This window comes from Mustela erminea, chromosome 2, assembly GCF_009829155.1.
Source record: "Mustela erminea isolate mMusErm1 chromosome 2, mMusErm1.Pri, whole genome shotgun sequence".
Lineage (NCBI taxonomy): Eukaryota > Metazoa > Chordata > Mammalia > Carnivora > Mustelidae > Mustela > Mustela erminea.
In genome coordinates this window covers 15,304,524-15,326,933 of record NC_045615.1, presented here as the reverse complement: position 1 = coordinate 15,326,933, position 22,410 = coordinate 15,304,524, and the positions used below count along the sequence as shown (strand labels likewise).

The 22,410-nt window shown below is 45.8% G+C and overlaps 1 protein-coding gene across 8 annotated transcripts in view; it reads right to left on the bottom strand.

Moving 5' to 3' along the window:
• Positions 1-11,807: 11,807 nt before the first annotated feature.
• Positions 11,808-22,410, bottom strand: part of FBXO16 (F-box protein 16) — a 52,095-nt gene continuing 41,492 nt past the window's right edge. For 2 of the 8 annotated variants that reach the window (XR_004283128.1, XR_004283131.1), the window contains exons 8-9: positions 18,394-18,715; positions 11,808-13,381 (exon numbers count right to left, since the gene is read on the bottom strand). Coding sequence is in view for 4 of the 8 variants with exons in the window: in XM_032332305.1 (XP_032188196.1) it covers positions 18,533-18,715 (183 nt within the window). In the remaining 4 variants the exon portion in view is untranslated. Of the gene's footprint in view, positions 13,382-18,036; positions 18,716-19,222; positions 19,249-22,410 lie in introns of those variants that run through there. The other 6 variants (XR_004283129.1, XR_004283130.1, XM_032332308.1 and 3 more) reach the window with 6 other exon arrangements.

Sequence of the window (22,410 nt, the reverse complement as noted above, 5' to 3'; positions counted from 1 at the left end):
GTTAGGTTGTTTCTCCAGGGAATTCTTATCTTTTTTCCTTTTCTTTTATTTTCTTTTCAGAGAGAAAGAGGCAGAGGGAGAGGGAGAGAGAATCTTAAGCAGGCTCCATGCCCCGCACAGAGCCTGATGCAGAACTCGATCTCATTACCCTGAGATTATGACCTGAGCTGAAATCAAGAGTCGGAAGCTTAACTGATGAGCCACCTGGGGACCCCTCCAGGGGATTCTTAATAGAAATAATTACTTAACACCTAAGCTTTGGCTTATTGACCTGACCTCATGGGAGCCACTACATCTATTAGCCGATTGAAACTCCTGAGGAAACATACGGAAGGAAGGAGCTTCACCTGGATGCGGGGGCTGGGGGCTGGGGGACTGGGGTTCTAGAAGAGAGAATTCTGATTCCTCTTCCATTGCTAAGACACTGAGTGCATGGTATTATTCATAAGCTTTAGGGGAATAGAAAATGATGGGGAAACTGAAAAACAACAACTGGCCAAAGTCTGCAGTAGTTTGCATGTCTGAATCCTAAAGGCTCTGAATTCTTCTTTTATTTTTTTTAATGGAAGACAGAAGCTAGAGCAGAGATTTCATGCCCAGAAGGAGAGATGGGATATCTATTCAAGGCCTGGTGTCTTTCTGATTGGTATTCATAGGTATAGTAAGACTGGCCATTCCTTCAGTGAGATGGGAAACATAAATTAGTACAGACATTGTGGAGGAAAATTTAATATGAAGAATCAAGAATTTAAAAAAGTATTTGTATCCTTTGGACCTTTAAAAACAGAAAATGGGGGGCGTCTGGCTGCTTCAGTGGGTTAAAGCCTCTGCCTTTGGCTCAGGTAATAATCTCGGGGTCCTGGGATCCAGCCCCGCATCAGACTCTGCTCAGTGGAGTGCCTGCTTCCTCCTCTTTCTCTGCCTACTTGTGGTCTCTGTCAAGTAAATAAATAAGTAAATCTTAAATTAAAAAAAAATAAAAACAGAAAATGGTTACATTTTGGTACAGCTATACAATGTTAATAGAAGCATTAAAAAAAAGGATTTGCTCAAGCAAGAAATGTTTGTATTAAGCATACGAAAGAAGATACCAAGTAACTTGCACAGAATTAGCAGTCATGTAACAATGTATCTACACAGCAACTTGGGAAGAACTATTCCAATTTGTACAGTGTTTGCTTGTGGGCAGTGGAATTGTGGGTGTTTTGGTTTGGGGTTTTTGTTTTTTGGTTTGTTTGTTTGTTTTTTACTAATTATTTACACTTTTCTGTATTTGCCACAGTTTGGACAGGAAGCACATACTACTTCGATTCTACGGTGGCAGACGGAGGTTGAAACCGACTTCAAATCTCCTCAGTTTCCTTCCCAATTTTTTGAATCAGGCTGATTTCCTCCAACCCCCTCTTAAAAGTTCTGAAGGCTACGCAGGGCCCCCGGGGGAGCGGAGGAGCGCGGGGCTGCCTGCAGGAAGATTCGAGAGGCCGAGGCCGAAGGGGCTGGGGAGGGTCTCGTCTGGCTCGGGCGGGTTTCCGCGAGCCCCCACGCCCACCGCCGAGCAGACAGGCTGCTCCGACCCCTCCACCCGCCCAGGAGCCGAGCACCGGGCACCTCCCGGCCGCACTGGGCGCTTCGTGGAGAGGCTGCGTGGGGGCTCCGCGCCCTCCACCCCGCGCGCGCTCCGCCCGGCCCTGCCCGGGAGCCGAGGCCACGCGCGCCCACAGCGCCGTCCTCTCCGCTGGGCCCAGCGCCCTCACCCTGGCTGCGGCCGGCGGAAGCCGGGGAGCGAGAGCGAGGCCCCTCCCCGCCAACTCAGCCTGCCGGGGCGCGAGGCCCGGAGGGCGGCGGCGCGGACGTGCCCGGGCCCACGGAGGCCTCCCGGCGCCAGCCCCCGGCGCGCGGCCTGCGGACGGGGAGGGCGGCGGGCCCACTTATGCCGGCCCCAGCCCAGGGCTGGGGGAGGAGCAGCAGGAGGGGGAGGCCGGGCCCCGCCCGCCGCCCTGATGCACGGTCTTGGCTGCTCGTCCAGCCGCGGAGTGGTGTTGGGCTCGCGTTTGCGAATCGCGCCCCGAGCCGCACGCGCACCTTAGCGCTGGTGCGGGCTGGCCCGGGAGGCTGCCCCGCCGCTCCCCGCGCGCCCTGCGGTCGAGCGGTGCAGGCTTGCCAGCAGTACCCGCCGAGGTTCCGCGTTGGCGCCTGGCTTGTGCTCTGCTTGCTGGCGCACCTTCCTCGCCTGGGCCGTCGTTCTGCCACTTAGTTTCCCTCCAGTTCCGTTGCCTTTCCAAGGCTGGTCTGTCGCACCAAGGGCTTGGAACCTATTTTTCTCCTCTTCTGTAAATCCACCTTCCCTCACCGGGTGGGTCGTCTTACTACCATCCACTCACTACCCTCTCCATCCTCTGCCCTCTGGCAACACGCACGCCCAAGGCTGAATGAAATTTTTAGCTCTGCTCTGTCATGGAGGGGCAAGATACTGCTCTCTCACTGTCATCAGCAAATATTCCCAAAGGAAAAAGTAGTTTACGCTTGCTGCCTCACCCAGGACCAGCTCTGAGATTTGCAGAGGCTGGGGCAAAATGAGAATGCAGGACTTCTTGCTCCAATATTAAGAACTTCAAGAGCATTAAACCAAGCCTGGCACTGTGCTTGATGCCTGATAGTACACCCAGGAAGCCGGCCTTGCCACCACCATTTCTATCCTCAAGCCTATGCCCTAACCTAGAGTCACCAAAGTCCGTCACAAAAAGGACAAATGAATAATCTCTTCATCGTGGCTAGGTACTAGACCGGGGATCTTTTCTCTTGGTCAGTCGTCTCCTTTAACTTCTTCACAGCACTGGCATGGCTGACTACTCTTCTCCTTATAAACTGCCCCCTCCCCTTTCCTTTGGTTTCAGTAACTCGGCACTATGCGTTTTCCTCACTCTCCAGTGCATTCCTCCACTGGAGGAATCTACTTTTTGCTGGCTTCCCTTTCTCTGGGTCTGCCTCTGTGTGTGTTCCCAAACACACATTTTCATTCTAATGCTCTTGGAGAGATTGTCCTCATGGTAGTCACCCACTTTGTGCTCGCAAAGCTCCAGGCATTATCTCCCACCCAGATTTCCCTCCCAAGCTCCAGTCTGGCTTTTCAGGGGTCCAGGCAACTCCAATGGGACAAGGAACAAGTCAAAATTTGAAAGTATGCTTCTTTGCCCTTTCCTTCCTTCCTTCTCTTTGGGAACTGAGCAAAAAATAAGCCAAGCCTGGGACCCTTCTAAGTGCAGGACCCAGTACAACGGTGCAGGTGGTACCCCATGAAGCCATCCTGGTCACCACCTCACAAAATATCTTAGCAATCAGATAGGAAGGTGGCGAGTAACTTGACCACAGAGAAAATTGTCAGGTACCATCTTAATCAAGTCATGGAAGTTAACACCACAAGTCATGAGGTGAATCTGTACAGCTTGATGACGCAACGAGCTCTTGGTCACTTCTGTGGTATTTCCAGTTGAAGATGCACAATCTGGTCTGATTATGAGGAAACACTGGACAAACCCAAACTGAGGGACAGCCTACAAAATGGGCTGTAATATTCAAAAATATCAGGCCATGAAAGGAAAGGGAAGTCAAGGAACTTCTCTAAAATGAAGGAGGTTTGAAAGACAGGATGATTCTGTGTTGGATCCTTCTGCTATACAGGATGTTATTGAGATGACAGACAAAAGCTGAATGAGTCTCTGAGCAAAGGGAATATAATACTTATTTTGTACTATTCCTTTAGTATAACTTTTCTCAAAGTTTGAAATTATTTTGGGGCACCTGGCTGGCTCAGTCGGGGCTCAAATTCCATGTTGGATATAGAGATTACTTACATAATTACCTTTTTTCTAAAGTCTGAAATTATTTCCAAAGAAAAAGGAAAAACTCCCCTCCCCTCCAAATTAGCTTTTCCTCTAGGTTTCTATTAATAACATTCTCCCCACTTGTCCAAGCCCAAAATCTTTGGGATCATCTTTGATTCCTGTAACCCCCCCACCCCCCAACTCCTTTCCCATCACTCTACCATTCACTAAGTCCTGCCAATCATTTTTTAAAGATCTCTCCCATAGACACCTTTTAAATGAAACTTCCAGGTTGTTTTATTTTTGTTTTGTTTTGTTTTTAAATGATACTTCCTACCTCACCTAATCATTTTAAGGAGTGTTTGTGAAAAGAATTTGTATAACAAAATACCATGTAAACTTAAAGTCCTATCACTCCCATCTCAAGCCTGGATTACTGCTGCTTGCTGCTAGAATTTTCTAGCCGGTCTTCCTGTATTTGGTTGTTCCCTTCAACAACCCATCCCATATACAGTTACCAGAGTAATCTGCCTAAAAGCACACATTCATCCTTTCGGAGGCCTTGCTTCCCACGGTGCACAGAGGGTCCTAATCCATACTTCCTGGGACGATTGATGTTGTGAGCTGCACCAAGGTGGTCTGACCTCATATCAAATAACCATGACCTTTGCCCAATTCAGAGGGAAAAGGAAATTTAATGGCTAGAATGTCTTCAACATGTGAGGTTTTTTACCCCTATATATTTTTTTTCATAGGTGTAAGGATCCCAGTTTTTCATCTGCTAGCATTAAGAGATGACAAGCTGAATGAAAATGCAGCAAGTAAATAATAACACAGATTTGGCATCAACAGATCACATTTACTTCAACAGCTTGGTTTTCTCACGGCCACGTGTGTTGTTAGCTGTGAATTTTATAATGTATGTCAGTTGTATAGTCATTTCTTAAGAACTGTGTTTTATTTTTTATGACAAAATGAAATATACTAAAACTTCATCATAAGTAAGTTAGAGAAAACACTGCACTCCCAAATAAATACCTTGACCTATATCACTAGTAATCCCCTTCATGAATTCTTGACTTCAAAGTTGTATCTCTGTTCACCTTTGCTTTTATTTTTTGCTTTTGCTGTGCACAAATCATTACATCTCCCTGGGACTCTGTCCTGGCTCACGCCTGTCCAAAGAAACCTTCTAAAGCCTTAGAGCATCAAATCAACTCTCTACTTGGTGAAAACTTCTAAAATCACGATGATCTCTCCTTCTAACTCACTATGTTATGTGGAAAATGCATGGGAAAGAACACAGTGATGTGTGTCAGTGTTCTTCAAACACCAAAAGTCATTAGAAACACCTGGCAATGTTTTTAAAATGCAAAGGTTTTGGTGTGTTCCCACGAGAACATTTTAAGTTCCATTCTCTTAGCGGATTTCTATTATACAATAGTGTTCTCAACTATAATCCAATGGTTTATATTAGATTCTCAGAACTTTTTCATCTTACAGCTGAAAGTTTGCATCTTTTTACCAACTTGCCGGTATTTTCCCTACCCCGCAGCCCCTGGCAACCACTTTTCTACTCTCTGTTTCTAGGAGTTGGGAAAAGGGAGGGGCTGAGGGAGAAGCCAACTCCCCACTGAGCTGGGAGTTGTTTGTTAGACCTTGGTTGTTGTTTGTTTGTTGTTTGTTTTTAAGAGCCCACATATAAAGTGATACGATGCAGCATTTGTCTGTCTTTGTTTTCCTTATTTCACTTAGCATAATGCTTTCAAGTTCCATCCATGTACTCGTACTCACAAATGTCAGGATTTCCTTCTTTCTTATGACTCGATAATATCTTCTTTATCTGTTCTAATATCTGTTGATGGACACTTAGTTTGTATCCAACATCTTGGCTATTGGGAATAATGCTGCAACCAACATGGGAGTGCAGATGTCTCTTCTGTATCCTGTTTCATTTTCTTTCAATGTGGGATTCCTGGATTATAGGGTGGCTTTATTTTTAATTTTCTGCGGAGGCTCCATACTGTTTTCCACAGTGGCTGCACCAGTGTGCATTCCCACCAACAGTGCACAAGGGCGCCCTTTTCTCCACATATTGCCAGCATTTGTTACTGCTTGTCTTTTTGAGGATAGCTGGGTGTAAGGTGGTATCTCATTGTGGTTTTGATTTGCATTTCCCTGATGATCATGATGTTGAGTACCTTTTCATGGACCTATTGGCCATGGAGGAAGAATGGAAGAATGTCTCTTCAGTTCTTCTGCCCAATTAATTCAGACTGCTTTTTTGCTTTTGAGTTGTAGTTCTTTATCTAGTTTGGATTCTAATCCTTTATCAGACAGATGACTTATAAATATTTTCTCTATTCTGGAAGTTGCTTTTTCATTTTGTTGATGGTTTTCTTTGCTGAGCAGAAGCTTTTTAGCTTGGCATAGTCCCAGTTGTTTATTTTTGCTTTTGTTACCTTTGGTTTTGGTGTCAAATCTAAAACATCGTTCTCAAGACCCAAGGCCAAGGGACCCCTACATTTTCTTTTAGGGGTTTTATGGCTTCAGGTCTTACATTCAAGCTTTTAATCCATTTTGAGGTGGTTTTTGGGCATGGTAGAACACAAAGGTCCAGTTTCGTTTGCTTGCATCTGGCTGTCTGGTTTTCCCAACACCATTTATTGAAGAGACTATCCTTTTTCCTTTGTATATTTTTAGCTCCTCTGTCATAAATTAATTGACCGCATATGCATGGGTTTATGTTTGGATTCTATTCTACTTCATGAATATCTTTGTTTTATGCCAATACCATACTGTTTTCATTACTATAGCTTTATAATATAGTTTGAAATCAGAAAGCATAATGTCCCCATCTTTGTTCCTTTCTCAGGATTGCTTCAGCTATTTGGGGTCTTGTGTGGTTCTATGGAAATTTTAGGATTGGGGTCCCTGGATGGCTCAGTCAGTTAAGCATCTGCCTTCAGCTCAGGTCATGATCCCAGGGTGCTGGGGTCGAGCCCTGCATTGGGCTCCCTGCTCAGTGGGGAGTTGGCTTCTCCCTCTGCCCCTCCCCCCAACTTGTGCGCATGCATGCACTCTTTCTCTCTCTCTCACTGTTTGATATACATAAATTTAAAAAAATCTTTTTTAAAAAAGAAATTTTAGGATTGTTTGTTCTTTCTCTGTGAAAAGTGCTGTTGGAATTTTGATAGGGATTGCACTGAATCTGTAGATTGCTTTGGGTATTATGGACATTTCAGCAAGATTAATTCTTCCTACCCATGAGCACAGAGTACCTTCCCATTTGTTTGTGTCTCCTTTAATTTCTTTCATTAGTGTCCTGTAGTTTTCAGTGTACAGACCTTTCGCCTCCTTATTCCTAGGTATTTTATTCTTTTCGACGTGATTGTTAATGGGATTTTCTTTACTTTCTCTTCCTGATGGTTTATGAGTGTATAGAAACACAGCAGATTTTTGTAGGTTGTTTTTTCTATCCTCATCTTTTACTGATTTCATTTATTATTTCTAATGATTTTTTGGTGGGGTTTTTAAGGTTTTCTATATGTAATATCATGTCATCTGCAAAGAGAGATGGCTTTACTTTCTTTTCTGATTTGGATGCCTTTTATTTCCTTTTCGTGTCCAGTTGCGCTGGCCAGGACCTCCGATACTGTATTGAGTGAAAGTGGCAAGAGTGGGTCATTCTTCTCTTCCTTCTGGTCTTGGCGAAAAGTTTTCAGCTTTTCACCACCAAATGTGATGTTATCTGAGGGCTCAGCATCTATAGCCTCTATTGTGACAAGGTACATCCCCTCTGTACCTAGTTGAGTTTTTTATCATGAATGAATTTTCTTAAAAATTATCGTGAATGAATTAAATTTTGTTAAATGGCTTTTCTTCACCTACTGACACGATCATATGATTTTTCATTTTGTTAATGCGGTGTATCATGTTGATTGATCTTTGGATACTGAGAAAGTCCTATCATTTTAATCTGCTCATTTCTTTTCATTATTATTTTTTAAAGATTTTATTTATTTGACAGAGAGAGAGAGATCACAAGCAGGCAGAGAGAGGGGGGAAGCAGGACCCCCTGCTCAGCAGAGAGCCCAATGTGGGGCTCAATCCCAGGACCCCAAGATCATGACCTGAGCTGAAGGCAGAGGCTTAACCCACTGAGCCACCCAGGTGCTCTATTTCTTTTAATCCTTAGGGTCGCTCTCCTTACTCGGGAACTTCATCATCTCACATCTGAAGTTTTGCTGTGCGGGTCAACTCACCCACCTATTGTCTTTTACTTCTCAAATCTATCTGCTTTCTCACCAATCTTCTGCAAATGGTTTCATCATATTATTTCTCTATGCAACAACCCACAAAACTCCTCCTACCTCCTGCTCTGACGTTGCCTGCCCTTAGCCTTGCCCTTTTCACCCGCCCTTCTTGCTCAGCCCTCACAGGACACAGGACAAAACTCGACTCCTCCCTTAGCAGCAAACTCTGCCCTACACTGTCTTCTCACTCCTCCTGTTACCTCCCTGTCTCGTCTCCGACTCGCCAAGCCTCACCCTTCCTCCAGGGCTTGGGTCACCTTCACACCTGCTTTTCCAATCACCCTCACCTCCGCCAACTTTGTTCTTTGCACTGTAACCACGCTCAACATCTTTAGAATGCAACTGTCTCTTGTCTGTAAGACACACCTTCTGCAGTTTCCATGATGGCCAGGATTGTATCTTGGCTTCAGAATCTTGTAAGGGGCCTAGAAAAGAAACAACTTTTTCTTTGAGAACAAAGGATGGTATCTTTGTTAAATAAGCTGATTACCAAGTGGATGCGGGCTCAGTTACTTAGTTTTAATGATATTAACGAGGGAATTTTTACTGACACAAGAAGTATTTACTGATTCCGGCTTTTTTGTAAGATTGCCTCGTCACAGAACTGTGATTCTCAGTGCAGCTCTCTTGAGTATGTACTCCCCCAGCATCACCAGCACAGAGAGCTACTAGTATTAATTACTAATTACTAATAGGAGAGTCCTTTCCCTCAGGTGTACTGGGGTTGAGAGTCCACCAAGAGAGAAAACTGAAACTGTCGGTGGTATTTATTAAACTAAGATTATTTCGGGGCACCTGGCTGGCTCAGTAAAGCATGTGACTCATGATCTCAGGGTCATGAGCTGGAGACCCACATTGGGCATGGAGCCTCCTTAAAGTAAAAATTTCACCTTTCTATCACAGTGGGTCAGAATTGGACCTTTCTTAGAGCATGTGTCAGTTCTTAGTTCTTTGAGCATTAATGAGTAAGAGAGTCTGCTTGACCAAGTGGGGTAGGATATGCCATGTGCGAGAATTACATGCATTTCTGCTGGGGGTTGGTGGTGGTGGGCCAGACTGAGGACTCCTCTACCTGCCGGAATCTCCAAGGATTACCTTTAGTTCCACTTGTTGGGGATGGTACACTGTGAAGAGGCAGCAGTCACGACATGGGGACAGACTTCTCAAAAGAAAATACCCATGTACATCAATGCTACAGAGGTCCCAGAGGACAAAGAGGGAGAAATGGCCATCTGATTTGGCAATTAGAAGGGTCCTGGAAATCTGTGTGCTGTGGTATGAATGTTTGTGTCCCCCTAAAATTCATATGTTGAAATCCTAACCCCCAAGCTGATGGTATTACGAGGTGGGGACCTTAGGAGATTAGGTCATGAGGATGGAGGCCCCCATTAATGGGATTAGTGTCCTTGTAAGAGAAACCCCCGGAGCACTCCCGTACGACTTCTGTTCTGTGAAGACACGGGGACAGTGATGCAGCCTATAAACCAGAGAGCGGGGCCCTTGCCGGACACCAAATGTGTCAGCACTTTGATCTCGGACTTCCCAGTCTCTAGAACTGTGAGAAATAAATTTCTGTTGTTTATAAGCCACCGGATCTATGATATTTTGTTTTAGCAGTGCAAACAGACTAAGACACTGTGAGAAGGCAATTGCCAGGAGGTTAAGGCTGAGACCAGATTTCCTGATGCAAGGAGAGTAGATATTGAACTGAGGAAAATATATGTGTAACTTGCTGGAGTGTTTAATGAAATGTAGGAGAGCAACAAGGCTGGGTCAGATTACCTTTTTTTTTTTTAATAAAGGATTTTATTTATTAGAATGCAAGCAGGGGCCAGGGGTGGAGGAGAAGCAGACTCCCCACTGAGCAGGGACCCCCCCCGCCCCCCACGATCATGACCTCAGCTGAAGGCAGGCACCCCAAGGTGGTTTATTTCTGATACAAGTAGAAAGCAGGAAGAAATTAGGATATTTATCAGCTGGGATGCTAAGATTGGTGAGGGTGTGAGACACGAGGAGAGGGAATGAAGCCTACTGATTGGAAAGCCATAGGAAGAAAAGCCAAGGTCAGGGTGGGGCTGCTGATAGTAGTTGACTCCAGTGTGGATGAAGATAATAGGGGAGGCCACGTAGTATGTAGAACCAATGACAGGGAAAGGAAGTACAAATCTAGTTCCTGCCTGGCTCCGTATTAACTCGAACACCTTGGTCAGGACCGTTACCATTGGTGAATATTGGGATCTTCATCTGTATACTGGTGATAGTAGTGTCTTCCATGTTTGTCTCAGGAGATTGTTTAAAGGGTCAACTGTGTTAATAGTGGAGGAGAAAGGGCACTGTAATCTATCACGTACTAAAAAAAAAAAATCTGGATTCTGATAAAACCAGGGCAGGGGCTAGAGAAGCTAAATCATGGGAAATAAACAAAATATAGAAAAAAAGAATAAGCTTTTTTTTTTTTTTAAGATTTTATTTATTTGACAGAGAGGCAACGAGAGAGGGAACACAGCAGAGAGAGCAGGAGAAGGAGAAGCAGGCTCTCGCCTAAGCAGGGAGCCCGATGTGGGACTTGACCCCAGGACCCCAGGATCATGACCTGAGCCAAAGGCCATGCCTAATGACTGAGCCACCCTGGCACCCCAAAAAGCTTGGAGAGAAAGGGTGTAGAAGAGACAATTGGAGCCTAAAAACTTAACCTTGCCTTATCCACTATACCTTTAAGACCCAGATCACTTTTACTTACCCCTGATGATAATTTTTCCCAGCCTGTCTCCCATGTAGCAGTGGCTCCATCTTCATATTTGCCTCTATGATAACTATACATTTTGGTTTTTTCCCCCTTTATTCATTTTGGTGTGGTAAAATATACATAAGATTTACTATTTTAACCACTTTTTTTTCAATTTTGACCACTTTAGACTTTTTTTTAAAAGATTTTATTTATTTGGCAGAGAGAGATCACAAGTAGGCAGAGAGGCAGGCAGAGAGAGAGGGAAGCAGGCTCCCCGCTGAGCAGAGTCCAGTGTGGGACTCGATCCCAGGACCCGGAGATCATGACCTGAGCCCAAGGCAGAGGCTTAACCTACTGAGCCACCCAGGTACCCCTAGTTTTAACCATTTTAAAAAAATATTTTTATTTTCTTTGTCTGAGAGAGGGAACATAAGCAGGGGGAGCAGCAGGCAGGGGGAGAAGCAAACTCTCTGCTAACGACATGGGGCTCAATCCCAGGACCCTGAAATCATGACCTGAGCCGAAGGCAGGCTCTTAACTGACTGAGCCACCCGGGCGTCCCCAATTTTAACCACCTCTAAGTGTAAAATTCAGCGGCATTAAGTACATTCACACCGTTGTGCAAACGTCACCATCACCCATCTTCCTAAACAGAAAGGAAACTGCGTACCCACTAAGTACTGACTCCCCATTTCCCCCCTCCCACAGCCTCTGTAAACCTTTATTCTATCTCTTTGAATTTGACTACTTGAGGTACCTCATATAAGTGGAATCATGCAGTATTTATCCTTTGAGACTGGCCTCTTTGTTTTTTTTTTTTAAGATTTTATTTATTTATTTTTTTAAAGTAATCTCCACACCCAACCTGGGGCTCAAACCCACAACCCCAAGATCAAAAGATTCATGCTCTGCCGACTGAGCCAGCCAGGCTGGCTTCTTTCCTTTAGCGTGATGTCCTCAAGGTTCATCCATGTTGTAGCCTGTGTCAGAATTTCCTTCCTTTCTAAGGCGGAAGAATATTCCAGGAGATCTAAACCACACTTTGTTTATCCATTCATCTGTCAGTGGAGACTTGTGTTGCTTCTACCTTTTGGCTATTATAAATAATACTGCTGTGAACATGCATAGACCAGTATCTCATGGAGGCCCTGTTCTTAGTTCTTTGGGGTTTACACCTGAATTGCTGGGTCATAAGGTCATCCTAGGTTTAATTTTCCAATAACATCTGTCATTTGAAAACCTCACCAACAAATGCACAAAGGTTACGATTTCTCCATAACCTTGCCAACACTTGTTATCTGTGCTTTGACAATAGCCATCCTAATGGGTGTAAAGTGGTAGGTTACTTTTTATTTATTTTTATTTTTTTATTTTTTTAGGTTACTTTTTAAAACACATGTTTCTTCCTTAGACTTTAAGTTCTTCCAAAACTGACATTGTTGGTATCTGTTTGATTCAAATGAAATCAAAGACCTGAGCTGAATACATATATCCTTAAGGGTGTCTGTGTAAATATCCGGAATTGCCCCAAACCTCTCCCCAATGGTAATAAAAATATGCTTTCATTGATGTCAGTCCTGTCTGAATTTTATTCAAGGGACTGAAAGAGGCAGAAAAGGAGCAGCTCCCTGGACTGCGCTAGAGGGGAAGGAGCGCCCTCTTGTGTCCACTCTGTGTCAGTGTCAGTGGATAAAGAAGCTGGCTGAGAAATGAACGTTTCAGACCTTTTTTTTTCTTTTTTTCATTTCAGACCTTCTGATGACATTCCAGTGACAGCAAACTCCAGTTATGCCCCTCCTGCATAAAAGAAAATGTGGAAGTACAGAGTGAGTGAAAATGGGATCCTCTGAAGAATTCCCAGTCTAGAAGGCGAGTGGGGATGGGAGTTGGGGAGAGTAAAATATGTTCAGAAATAACAATAGAAGACTAGAAGCAAAATGGATAGATTATTACGTGAATACAGAAAGGTTAAAATCTCGCAGGAGATAAGCCAAGATTCATATCAGAATGTACGCATCGCTGGTTAAGAAGGAGCTGAGGTTGGCACTGGAGTTTCTCTTAAGGCTCCAGGTACGGGATGTCCCTGGACTGGGAGGACAAACCCCATGTAGGGGCCATAGGGTTCCGGCTGTTAGGTCTGCAGAGGCCCCGTGAGGTTTAGACAAACTCACCTCTCTCTGGGAGGGAGGCCCTGGAAAGTCATCACGGGTTCCTTTCTTCCCTTTTGTGTCCTTCCCCTAGTTCCCTACCTCTTGACGTCCATCTCTGGACACTTCCTTCTTCCCTAAATAGGCTGTTGACTGGGACACACTGTCTTCATAGCTTCCCCTGGCCCTGATGCTCACAAAGATAATTACCGTAGGTCCTCTGGCTCTAGGGTTTTTGCATGTATAACAAGTTTGGGGACCAGTTATGAAGGATTAAGAAGCTCTCTCACCATCCTTGTTCCTGGAAGCAACCATCAGCTGGCTTCTTAGAGTGGAGAGGTTCCTTCTCCTGGTCTTCATCCTTCAACACTGAAGGAGGATGGAATCAAGGCAGGGCAGAAGATGTGCGAAATATCCAATCAGGTAGAAACTCGTGTTCATTAAAAAAGAACAGTTCTTTATGCTCAAACACATCTGGGTTTAAAGCCCGCCCTTTGCCTGCTTGTAGCTGTGGCCCCTGGTGCCACCGTGGTGCCTGGTGCCTACTTTGCCCCCAATTCTGCATCTGTGAAATGAGGATAACAACCTGCCCACCTCGAAGGATTCTTGCAAAAATTGAATACGGTAGAGGACTTAAGTCGCTTAGAAGTATTGAGTGTAATTAATGCCCATATTCTTCCTTCTCTTACCCCTAGCCTCCTTCTGTTCCTGTAAGTCTAGTGGCTGTGGCTGTGGCTGAGACTTCCAGGCCAGTGGTACAATAACCCAGAATTTCTAGGTCAACAGGAGATGTATGGGAGGCAGAAGAGCGGCTTTGCTGGTATTCTTGTGTAGGGTGGCATGGGGAAGGCTTTCCAAACCATCTGAATCCCTTGTCAATACTTTTTGCAGCTGCCCAAGCCAGATACCGGGGAGTCATTCTTGAATTCTGGTCTCTCAGCTCCCCTTCTCTGTATTTCCAAGTTCTGTTGCTTCTCCTTAACCTAGTCCAAATCCTCTCTCTCCATCTCCCCACATTATTTTATTTTATTGTTTTTAAAGGTTTTATTTATTTATTTGACAGACAGAGATCACAAGTAGGCAGAGAGGCAGGCAGAGAGAGGAAGGGAAGCAGGCTCCCTGCTGAGCAGAAAGCCCAGTGCGGGGCTTGATCCCAGGATGCTGGGATCATGACCTGAGCCGAAGGCAGATGCTTTAACCCACTGAGCCACCCAGGCGCCCCTCCCTGCATTATTTTAAATCGCCACAGTCTCGTCCCTGGAAGTCCTCTAGGGCTTCTTGACAGGACTGCAGAACAGTTCTTCTTCTTAATTATCCAGCAGATAGAGCTCTTTCTACATCTAAGTCTTAGCCAGCCACTCCCATGGGTAAGATCACTTACTGATTGCTCAGCTTCTCGCAAGATAAAGTCTAAATTCCTTAGCGTGGCTTGGTTCTTGTTTGGAATCCTGCCCACGTTTTCAGCTTTCTCTCTCACCAGCCCTGCTGCACCCCCACCCTGCCCCCCGGTGTGCTGGCTGCATTGAACTCTCTCCATGAATAAAGCAAAGTGACTGAAGAGTTCTTGATGTGGGACTTTAGTGCTAAGAGTGGGCCAGCCCTGGACAAATCAGGATGGCGGTCACCCTAGTTTTTGCCTTGGGTCTCCGCATGGTCTATTGCTTTTTCCTGAATGCTTCCCCTCCTCTGTCCTGCCTCGTATTTACTCCTCAGTACCACGCATCCTCTGTTTCTGCTTGGACATCCCCAGTGCAGCTCCGAATGGAGAGTTTTATTCATCCCCTCCCAAAGCTGCCACATGTCACAGCCTGTGCTCCTTGCAGCTCCTGCCCCATTTTATTTAATTAATTAACTTATTTATTTAAAAAAGATTTTATTTATTTGACAGACAGATCACAAGTAGGCAGAGAGGCAGGCAGACAGAGAGGAGGAAGCAGGCTCCCTACTGAGCAGAGAGCCCGATGCGGGGCTCGATCCCAGGACCCTGAGATCATGACCTGAGCTGAAGGCAGAGGCTTTAACCCACTGAGCCACCCAGGCGCCCCCTGCCCCATTTTAATGGCTGCGTTGTCTCTCCCAGGGTTATAGACCCATTAAGGGCAGGAAGTTTATTTTTCTCCTACCTGTATTCCCAGAGCCTAGCAGAGTCTGGCACTAGGTTGGAGTTCGATAAATTAAAGTTTTCTTGAATTAAGGAATATCAATATAAATTTATATTTCTCAGTTGTCATCTAATTCATATCATTGTGGGGAATGTTACAGATTGAATGCTGGTGTCCCCACGCAAATTCATATGTTGAACCCCTAGAGAGCCTGTATATGGAGATGAGGCCACGAAGGAAGGAAGGAAGATAGGAAGGAAGGTAGGTTGGTTAAATTAGGCCATAAGGGTGGTCTCCTGATCAGATAGGATCTGTCCAGGGAAACCTCATTCTCTCTCTCTCTCTCTCTCCACAGGTACCAAGGAAAGGCCATGTGAGCACACAGAGAAAGGGCAACCCCAAAAGAGAGATCTCACCAGATGCCAACCCTGCCAACACCTTGATCTTTGACTTCCAGCCTCCAGAGCTGTGAGAAAATAAATGTCTGCTCTTTAAGCCCCCCAGCCTGTGGTGTTTGTTACAGCAGGCCAAGCAGGCTAAGACAGAGGCTCAGCCTAGTTCATGTAACTACGCTGTGACCAGTGATGGGTAAGGGTCACCTAGGGAACCATCCTGAAGCAGACAGTCTATTCCCAAATGGGCCTAATTATATTTCCCATCCCACGCGTTCTTCCAGAACCTCGCAGCTCTCCCACGTCTATGCCTGCTCTGCTTAAAACTGGATAAGCGTCTGTGGTCACCAGGGGATAATGGAGTGACACTGTAAGACTTGCAAGGCGAGGACAAAAGAGGTGATTCAGAGTCCACCTGTCTCTCTCGGGATGCTCATCCTTCAAACCCAGTCCCCATGCTACAAGAACCCCAGCCCCAAAGAAGAGGAACAGGGGGCCCTGCCCTCAGCCCTGGCTGAACACCCAATGAAGGGCTCACACGCACTTCCCAGCCATGTCCCTACACCATCTTGGAATTGGATCTCCCAGCCCTCTGTCAGGAGGACCCAGAGGATGTTGTGTGGATCAGAGACAAGCTCTTCCCCAGGCCCCTCCCAAACTGCACATTTATGAGGGGAATAACAGAGTGTTGTTGTAAGTAGCCAAGTTTTGGGGTGGTTTGTTTTATAGGAATAGATAACCCAAATACAGCTTAAGACAAGAGGGAGCCACTTGTACTAGACAAGCCCTTCTTTCTCTTGATGTGTCCTTGCCCCAAAAGATTCTGGTTTATTTCAGAAGAGATGGGGACATACTCCAGGCTGGCCCATTCCAACAGAGGTCCATGGTGTGACTGGATCCTGACATCACCCAGGGGGTTCACTGGGACAAAGCAGTACAGAATCCGGGAGCTGTAGGCCACCCCAGCAGCACAGTTCCCCTGGCTCTGAGGGCTGAGCACGAGGCCTCCACCTTCTGGAAGAGGAAATCTTAACCGAGAGCCATCTGCTCTAACCATGGGAAGAACACCAGGTCTCATCTTGGGTATGGGATTTTTTTTCTTCTCTGCCTCGGAGTCATGCGTTAGTATCACCTTGGGTGGTGCAAACTAATCAATTATAAGTTGGTTGTGTTTTGTCCTATACCAATCATTTGGGCATCCAAACCTCTGTAACCTGCGCCATCTTTCCAGGCCACCATTTTGAACCTCAAAAACAAGAGTGTGTGTGTGTGATGTATATAATATACATGTAACATATACATATATATTACATGTTACATGTATATTATGTATGTATATTACAGTATGGAACACAAGATCACGAGTGTTCAACATTACGTGATAGACAAACATTTGGTTTTCTATCATTCTGCTTTACTTAGGTAAATAAGTAAAAAATACCATTTTCCTAGAATGGTAACTTCTGGACCTTGAAATGGTTACATGAGAAGGTGGTTTAGTTTAGAAGATCTGACTAATTTTTTTTTTTTAAAGATTTATTTATTTATTTATTTGACAGACAGAGATCACAAGTAGGCAGAGAGGCAGGCAGAGAGAGAGAGGAGGAAGCAGGCTCCCTGCTGAGCAGAGAGCCCGATGGGGGACTCCATCCCAGGACCCTGAGATCATGACCTGAGCCGAAGGCAGCGGCTTAACCCCCTGAGCCACCCAGGCGCCCCTAGAAGATCTGACTAATATTTTTGCAGCCAAGTAACATTTCCTGCTTTCCAATGACTCTTTGAGGCCCATTTACATTGCTTGAACATTAATTCTAATTCCTTCTTTGGAAATTTTTACATTGCCTCCATTGTGCTGCTATTCCTCACAGTCCCACTCATGTAATACCCCTCCCACCCACTCCTGGATACATTTCTTCCCAGGCTCCTTTGTTCTTGGACTTCTGGATGGGTTTGACCAAAGCCAAGTGCTGTTAGGAGTGTAGAGGGGTGTGGAGAGAGATGGCTTGGGTCTTCGCCCTCTTCCTTCCCTGCTAGGCCTTGTTTTCCACAATGACTGTGTTCCTTCACCACAGAGCATACAGCCTGGTGGGTGGCCCCTCTCCTGTGGCTACAGCTCTCACTGGGTTCTAGGAACAACAGGCCCTTTCCTTTCTGCCTCTTCAGGCCACAGGCTGACAAAGGCTTCCACTGTCACCAGTTCCTAGGTGGTTCACCATCTCATCTTGATGCTCTTAACACTCCCTTCCGTGTTGTTTGTAGGCTGAATTGTGTCCCACTCCCCCCAACCTCCCACCCAAATTCCTATATTGAAGCCTTAACCCCCAGGACCTCGGAACCGGACTGTCTTTGGAGCTAGGGTTTTCAGAGAGGTAATTAAGGTTAAATGAGGTCATATGGACAGGCTCTAATCTGATCTAATGTGTATCCTTGTAAGTAAGAGGAGATGAGGACACAGACCACCCAGAACAAAGACCATATGAAGACAGGAGAAGGTAGCCACCCGCAAGCCAAGAAGAGAGGCCTCAGAAATAACCAACCCGGCCAACATCTCGACCTTAAAGTTCCCAGCTTCCAGAGCTATGAGAAAATAAATGTCCGTTGTTTGTAATCCACCCATCTACGGTATTTTCGTTATAGCAGCTGGACCAGATGAAGGCAGGGGTACTGGGTGATGGCAGCTCCAGCCAACGAGACACCATGGTAAACAGCCCCCCATTAAACAATTCAACTAGCCTTGGGAGTCGGCTGTCTGCATCTTTCTGGGACCCGGCCCTGTACACCCAATATTACCACTGTTGCTATCCTGGTCCCTTTATCCACCTCATGGTACCTATCCTCACATCTGTCTCTAAGTTTGTAACCACATCAGCACTTCTGCCATGATTACCTTTTACTGAAATACTGTAGGACTCCCTTTCCCAAGCAGGTACCTAAGCTGAAAGTTTCTAATAGAGGACCCAAGTAACATCTCTCCAATGGGTAGAGCACTTTGTCATGTCTATCACTTTGTCATGTCTTTCATGTTTTTAAATTGACTTCGGCTCTGGAGCCTGGCCGGATAATGCCTGAAGCCCAGGGTGCCTCTGAAGAGGTTGCATGAGGACCTTTGTGTCAGCTTCGGTGGCCTGGAGCCCTGCCCACCAGTGAAGAGACCAGGCGAGATGAGCAGGAACTCGGAGAGCGGTGCTGGGTTCTGCACTTAGGGATATCTAGGGAGGAAAAAGAGATCATTCCAGGAACAGCCCTGAAAACACCAGACAGGAAGCTATATAACGAAACTTATTTTAATGATGTAAGACAGCTTTCTTCAAATGCTAGGGCTGGATGGGATTTATTGAGACCTCCCAATGTCACCAACCCCTAACCCCCATGCAATCTTCACTTTGAGCTAAGAATCAGTCTGTTAGCCTCCAAAGTGCTCTCACAACCGTAATTTCATGTGAACCTCAAGGAAATTCCAGCAGGCAAGTAGGGAAGTATTAGCATCTCTGTTTTACAAATCAAAGAAACTGGAGAGCAGACCAGGCCAGTTTACTTGCCAGCCCAAGTTCACAGAGCAGGAAGGCGTCAGAGCCATGCCTGGAGACACGAGGCTCTCAGGCCAGGTGAGCTCTGGGAGAGCTCCCGTTGTTTTACACTCACTACTAATCTGTGCATGCACACAATTCGCTCTAAAAAGGCAAATGTCACAGGTTGACATTCCAACCAAAACTCACAGTGAGAAAGGATTTCTCCGGGACATCTGGCCGCGAGCGGGCAAGGGAAGAGGGAGAGGAGGAGAGAACAAGAGAAAGCAAGAACACGAGCTGAGCCTGCTGGGAGCACGAGCGACAGACTCTCACGAGGTTCCTCTTACGTTGGCCCCTACTGTGCAGAGAGTGAGAAGGAGACAGGGCACATGTACAGACCCTGTCACCCGCCCTGAACACAATCCCCGCCCCACGACTCCACATCCAGAGCTGTCAGAACTCTTGTCACATCTCTCTCATGCTCTGCTGGGTACATTTCTCACACACAGGGTTTCTGTTAATCTGGGGAAATCCTACCTGAGACTTTCACTGAATCAGAAACTGCTTCAGCCAATGACTACTGTCTCCTGTCCTCTCGGCCAGGGAACAGGGTCCCTCGTTAGTCCACAAAGGTGCCCCACAATCTTGCCTCACATACTCTATTCCTTCTCTAAATCTAACCTGTCCTTCGAGATCTTCCTTCTCCAAGAAGCTGGAGTGTCTTGACCATCAGGGATTTCTTTCTTTCTTTTTTTATTTTTAAAAGATTTTATTTATTTATTTGAGAGAGACTGCAAGCGGGGGAAGACGCAGAGAGACAGAGGGAAGAGCAGACTCCCCACTGAGTAGGGAGCCCCTGTGGGACTCAGTCCCAGGACTCTGGGATCAGGACCTGAGCCAAAGGCAGACACTTCACTGACTGAGCCACCCAGGTGCCGAACCCTCCGGGATTTCTGCCTCAGCTGGATTCTTGCAGCCATTATTAGCGAGACCTCTGTGCTCCCATTCCCATGTTCTTGGACATTCATATTCACTTCTGGCCGTAATTATTTACCCCCGGACAAGACTGCAAACTCCCTGAGAGCAAAGCTGGCCTCTGACACTTCAGTGAATCTACGGGTGTCTGCCTACACATGCTCGCTGATGATTTTTCTGGGGAAAAGGTAAGCAAAGCTGGGATTAAATGTAGCAAGTTGTTAGAATTGGAGAGGAAAAAGGGCAGGAAATGGGAGCAAATAATCTTCCCTCCTTTGAAGCTTCCAGTGTTAAGTTTTAAGACCAACTAGGGTAAGCATTTTCGGTGTTGTTCTAAGATCAACATAAGGTAAGAGAACAAATAGAGGTGTTGCTTTGTGCTATTTTAGTAACAATGAAAACAGAATAATACCTGCTGAATGAAGAAAAGGCCTAGCTCTCTGGGATACAAGAACAGGCTAGTCACACCTCACCTGTAACAGTTTTGAATTTAATCCTATTACTCTGCAAAGCTGATTTATCACTGCATTTGAGGAACCCCTTTCTCCTAGTCCCCCTGGGTGGTGGTGGGGGAGTTCACATGCTGAGGCAGGCTCCTCTCAAGCTCTCCTTTTTTTAGCCAAGGCAGGTTGCAAGGATTGGCCCCCAAGCTCCAGCCCCCCCACTGCTCCCACCCTCCCCACCCCGCCCCCCACCCCTGCTAACTGTCACCACCTATTGAGACTGTTGGGTTTTTCTTCCCTCCAAGATCGGCTCTGGGAACATGGTCTCCTTACAACCCTTTCTTTCTGTCTCTGAAAACAAATGCACAGACCCTCTTCATTTTAAGACTTTAATGTCCATCATCACAAGAGAAAAACTAAGATTTAAGGGGGAACATGCGGAAGTTACCTAAAGGATATAAACCTGACAGTCTTGGATTTTGATCTAAAGTATCTGATGATCTGGTTGAAATAACTGGGAATTTCTTTTATACCAACACTGAGTATGAGATAATAGAAAAGCACATATTGGTCTTGGTCTCATGTTCCCGGCACAGAGCTCAAACCCTTGTAATTTCCTGAGTGATAAGAGCACTTAGGAGCATCTTTTGTCCTGTTGAGGTGACTCTGGACAGGCTCCTAGATGGGGGCTGGTTACCAGAAAGACCAAGTCCTGATTAGAAGCTTAGAATTTTCAGCCCCACTCACTGTCCTCCGGAGCGGGGAGGAGGGACTAGAAATGGATTTAATAATTGATCATGCCTCCATGATCACGCCTCTGCATACAGCCCTATAGGATGGAGTCGCTCTTACAGTGTTGTTATAAATCATCTCTATTTCTGTGCAGGTCCACCTGCTATAGCTTTTCCTCACCCTGTTCCCGTGAAGAGAGATGGAATCAGCTACAGATCTTTCTCAACTTACAATGGGGTTATGTCCCGATGAAGACATCATGAGTGGAAAATACTGTAAGTCGAAAAAAGCATTAAAACACCTACTCTTCTGACCGTTCTGGCGCAGCCTGGCCTACAGACACGCTCAGAACACTCGCACTGGCATCGAACCCAAAGCCTGTTTTGTTTGTTTGTTTGTTTTTAATAAAGGTTTTATTTATTTATTTGACAGAAATCACAAGGAGGCAGAGAGGCAGGCGGGGTGGGGGGCGGAGAGCAGGCTCCCCGATGAGCAGAGAGCCCGATTCAGGGCTTGATCCCAGGGTCCTGGGAGCTGAAGGCACAGGCTTAACCCACTGAGCCACCCAGGTGCCTCCACAAAGCCCGTTTTATGATAAGTGTGGCATAGCTCCTGTAATGTACTGAATACTGCACTGAAAGTGAGACCCAGATGGTTGCTAAGTGTTTCAGATGCTTATCCTGGTGACTGAGGGCTGACTGCTGGCCCTGACCAGCACCACAAGAGTGTCACACTGCATGTCGCTAGCCTGGGAAAAGCTCAAAGTCCAAAACTCATTGTATGGTTGCTAATGAATGTGTACTGCTTTTGCTCCACCACGAAGCTGAAAAAATCGTAAGTCAAACTGTTGGAAGCCAGGGACCATCATCTATAATTTCAATATATTATTCTCAGGGTGACTGGGTGGCTCAGTCAGGTAAGCATCTGACTGGATTTCAGCTCAGGTCATGATCTCGGGGTTGTGGCATGGAGCCCCATGTTGGGCTCCATGGTCACACAGTCTACTTGAGAGTCTTTTTCCACCCCCCCCCCAACTCCCCTCACCCTGCTCATGTGCTCTCTAAACAAACAAATACACAAATAAATAAAAACTTAAAAATAAATATATTTTTCTCACTGATTGAACTTGCTGGGTTTTTTTTCTTTTAGAGATTTTATTTTTAAGTAATCTTTACACCCAACGTGGGGCTTGAACCTACAACCCCGAGGTCAAGAGTCGCCATGTGCTCTACCAACTGAGCCAGC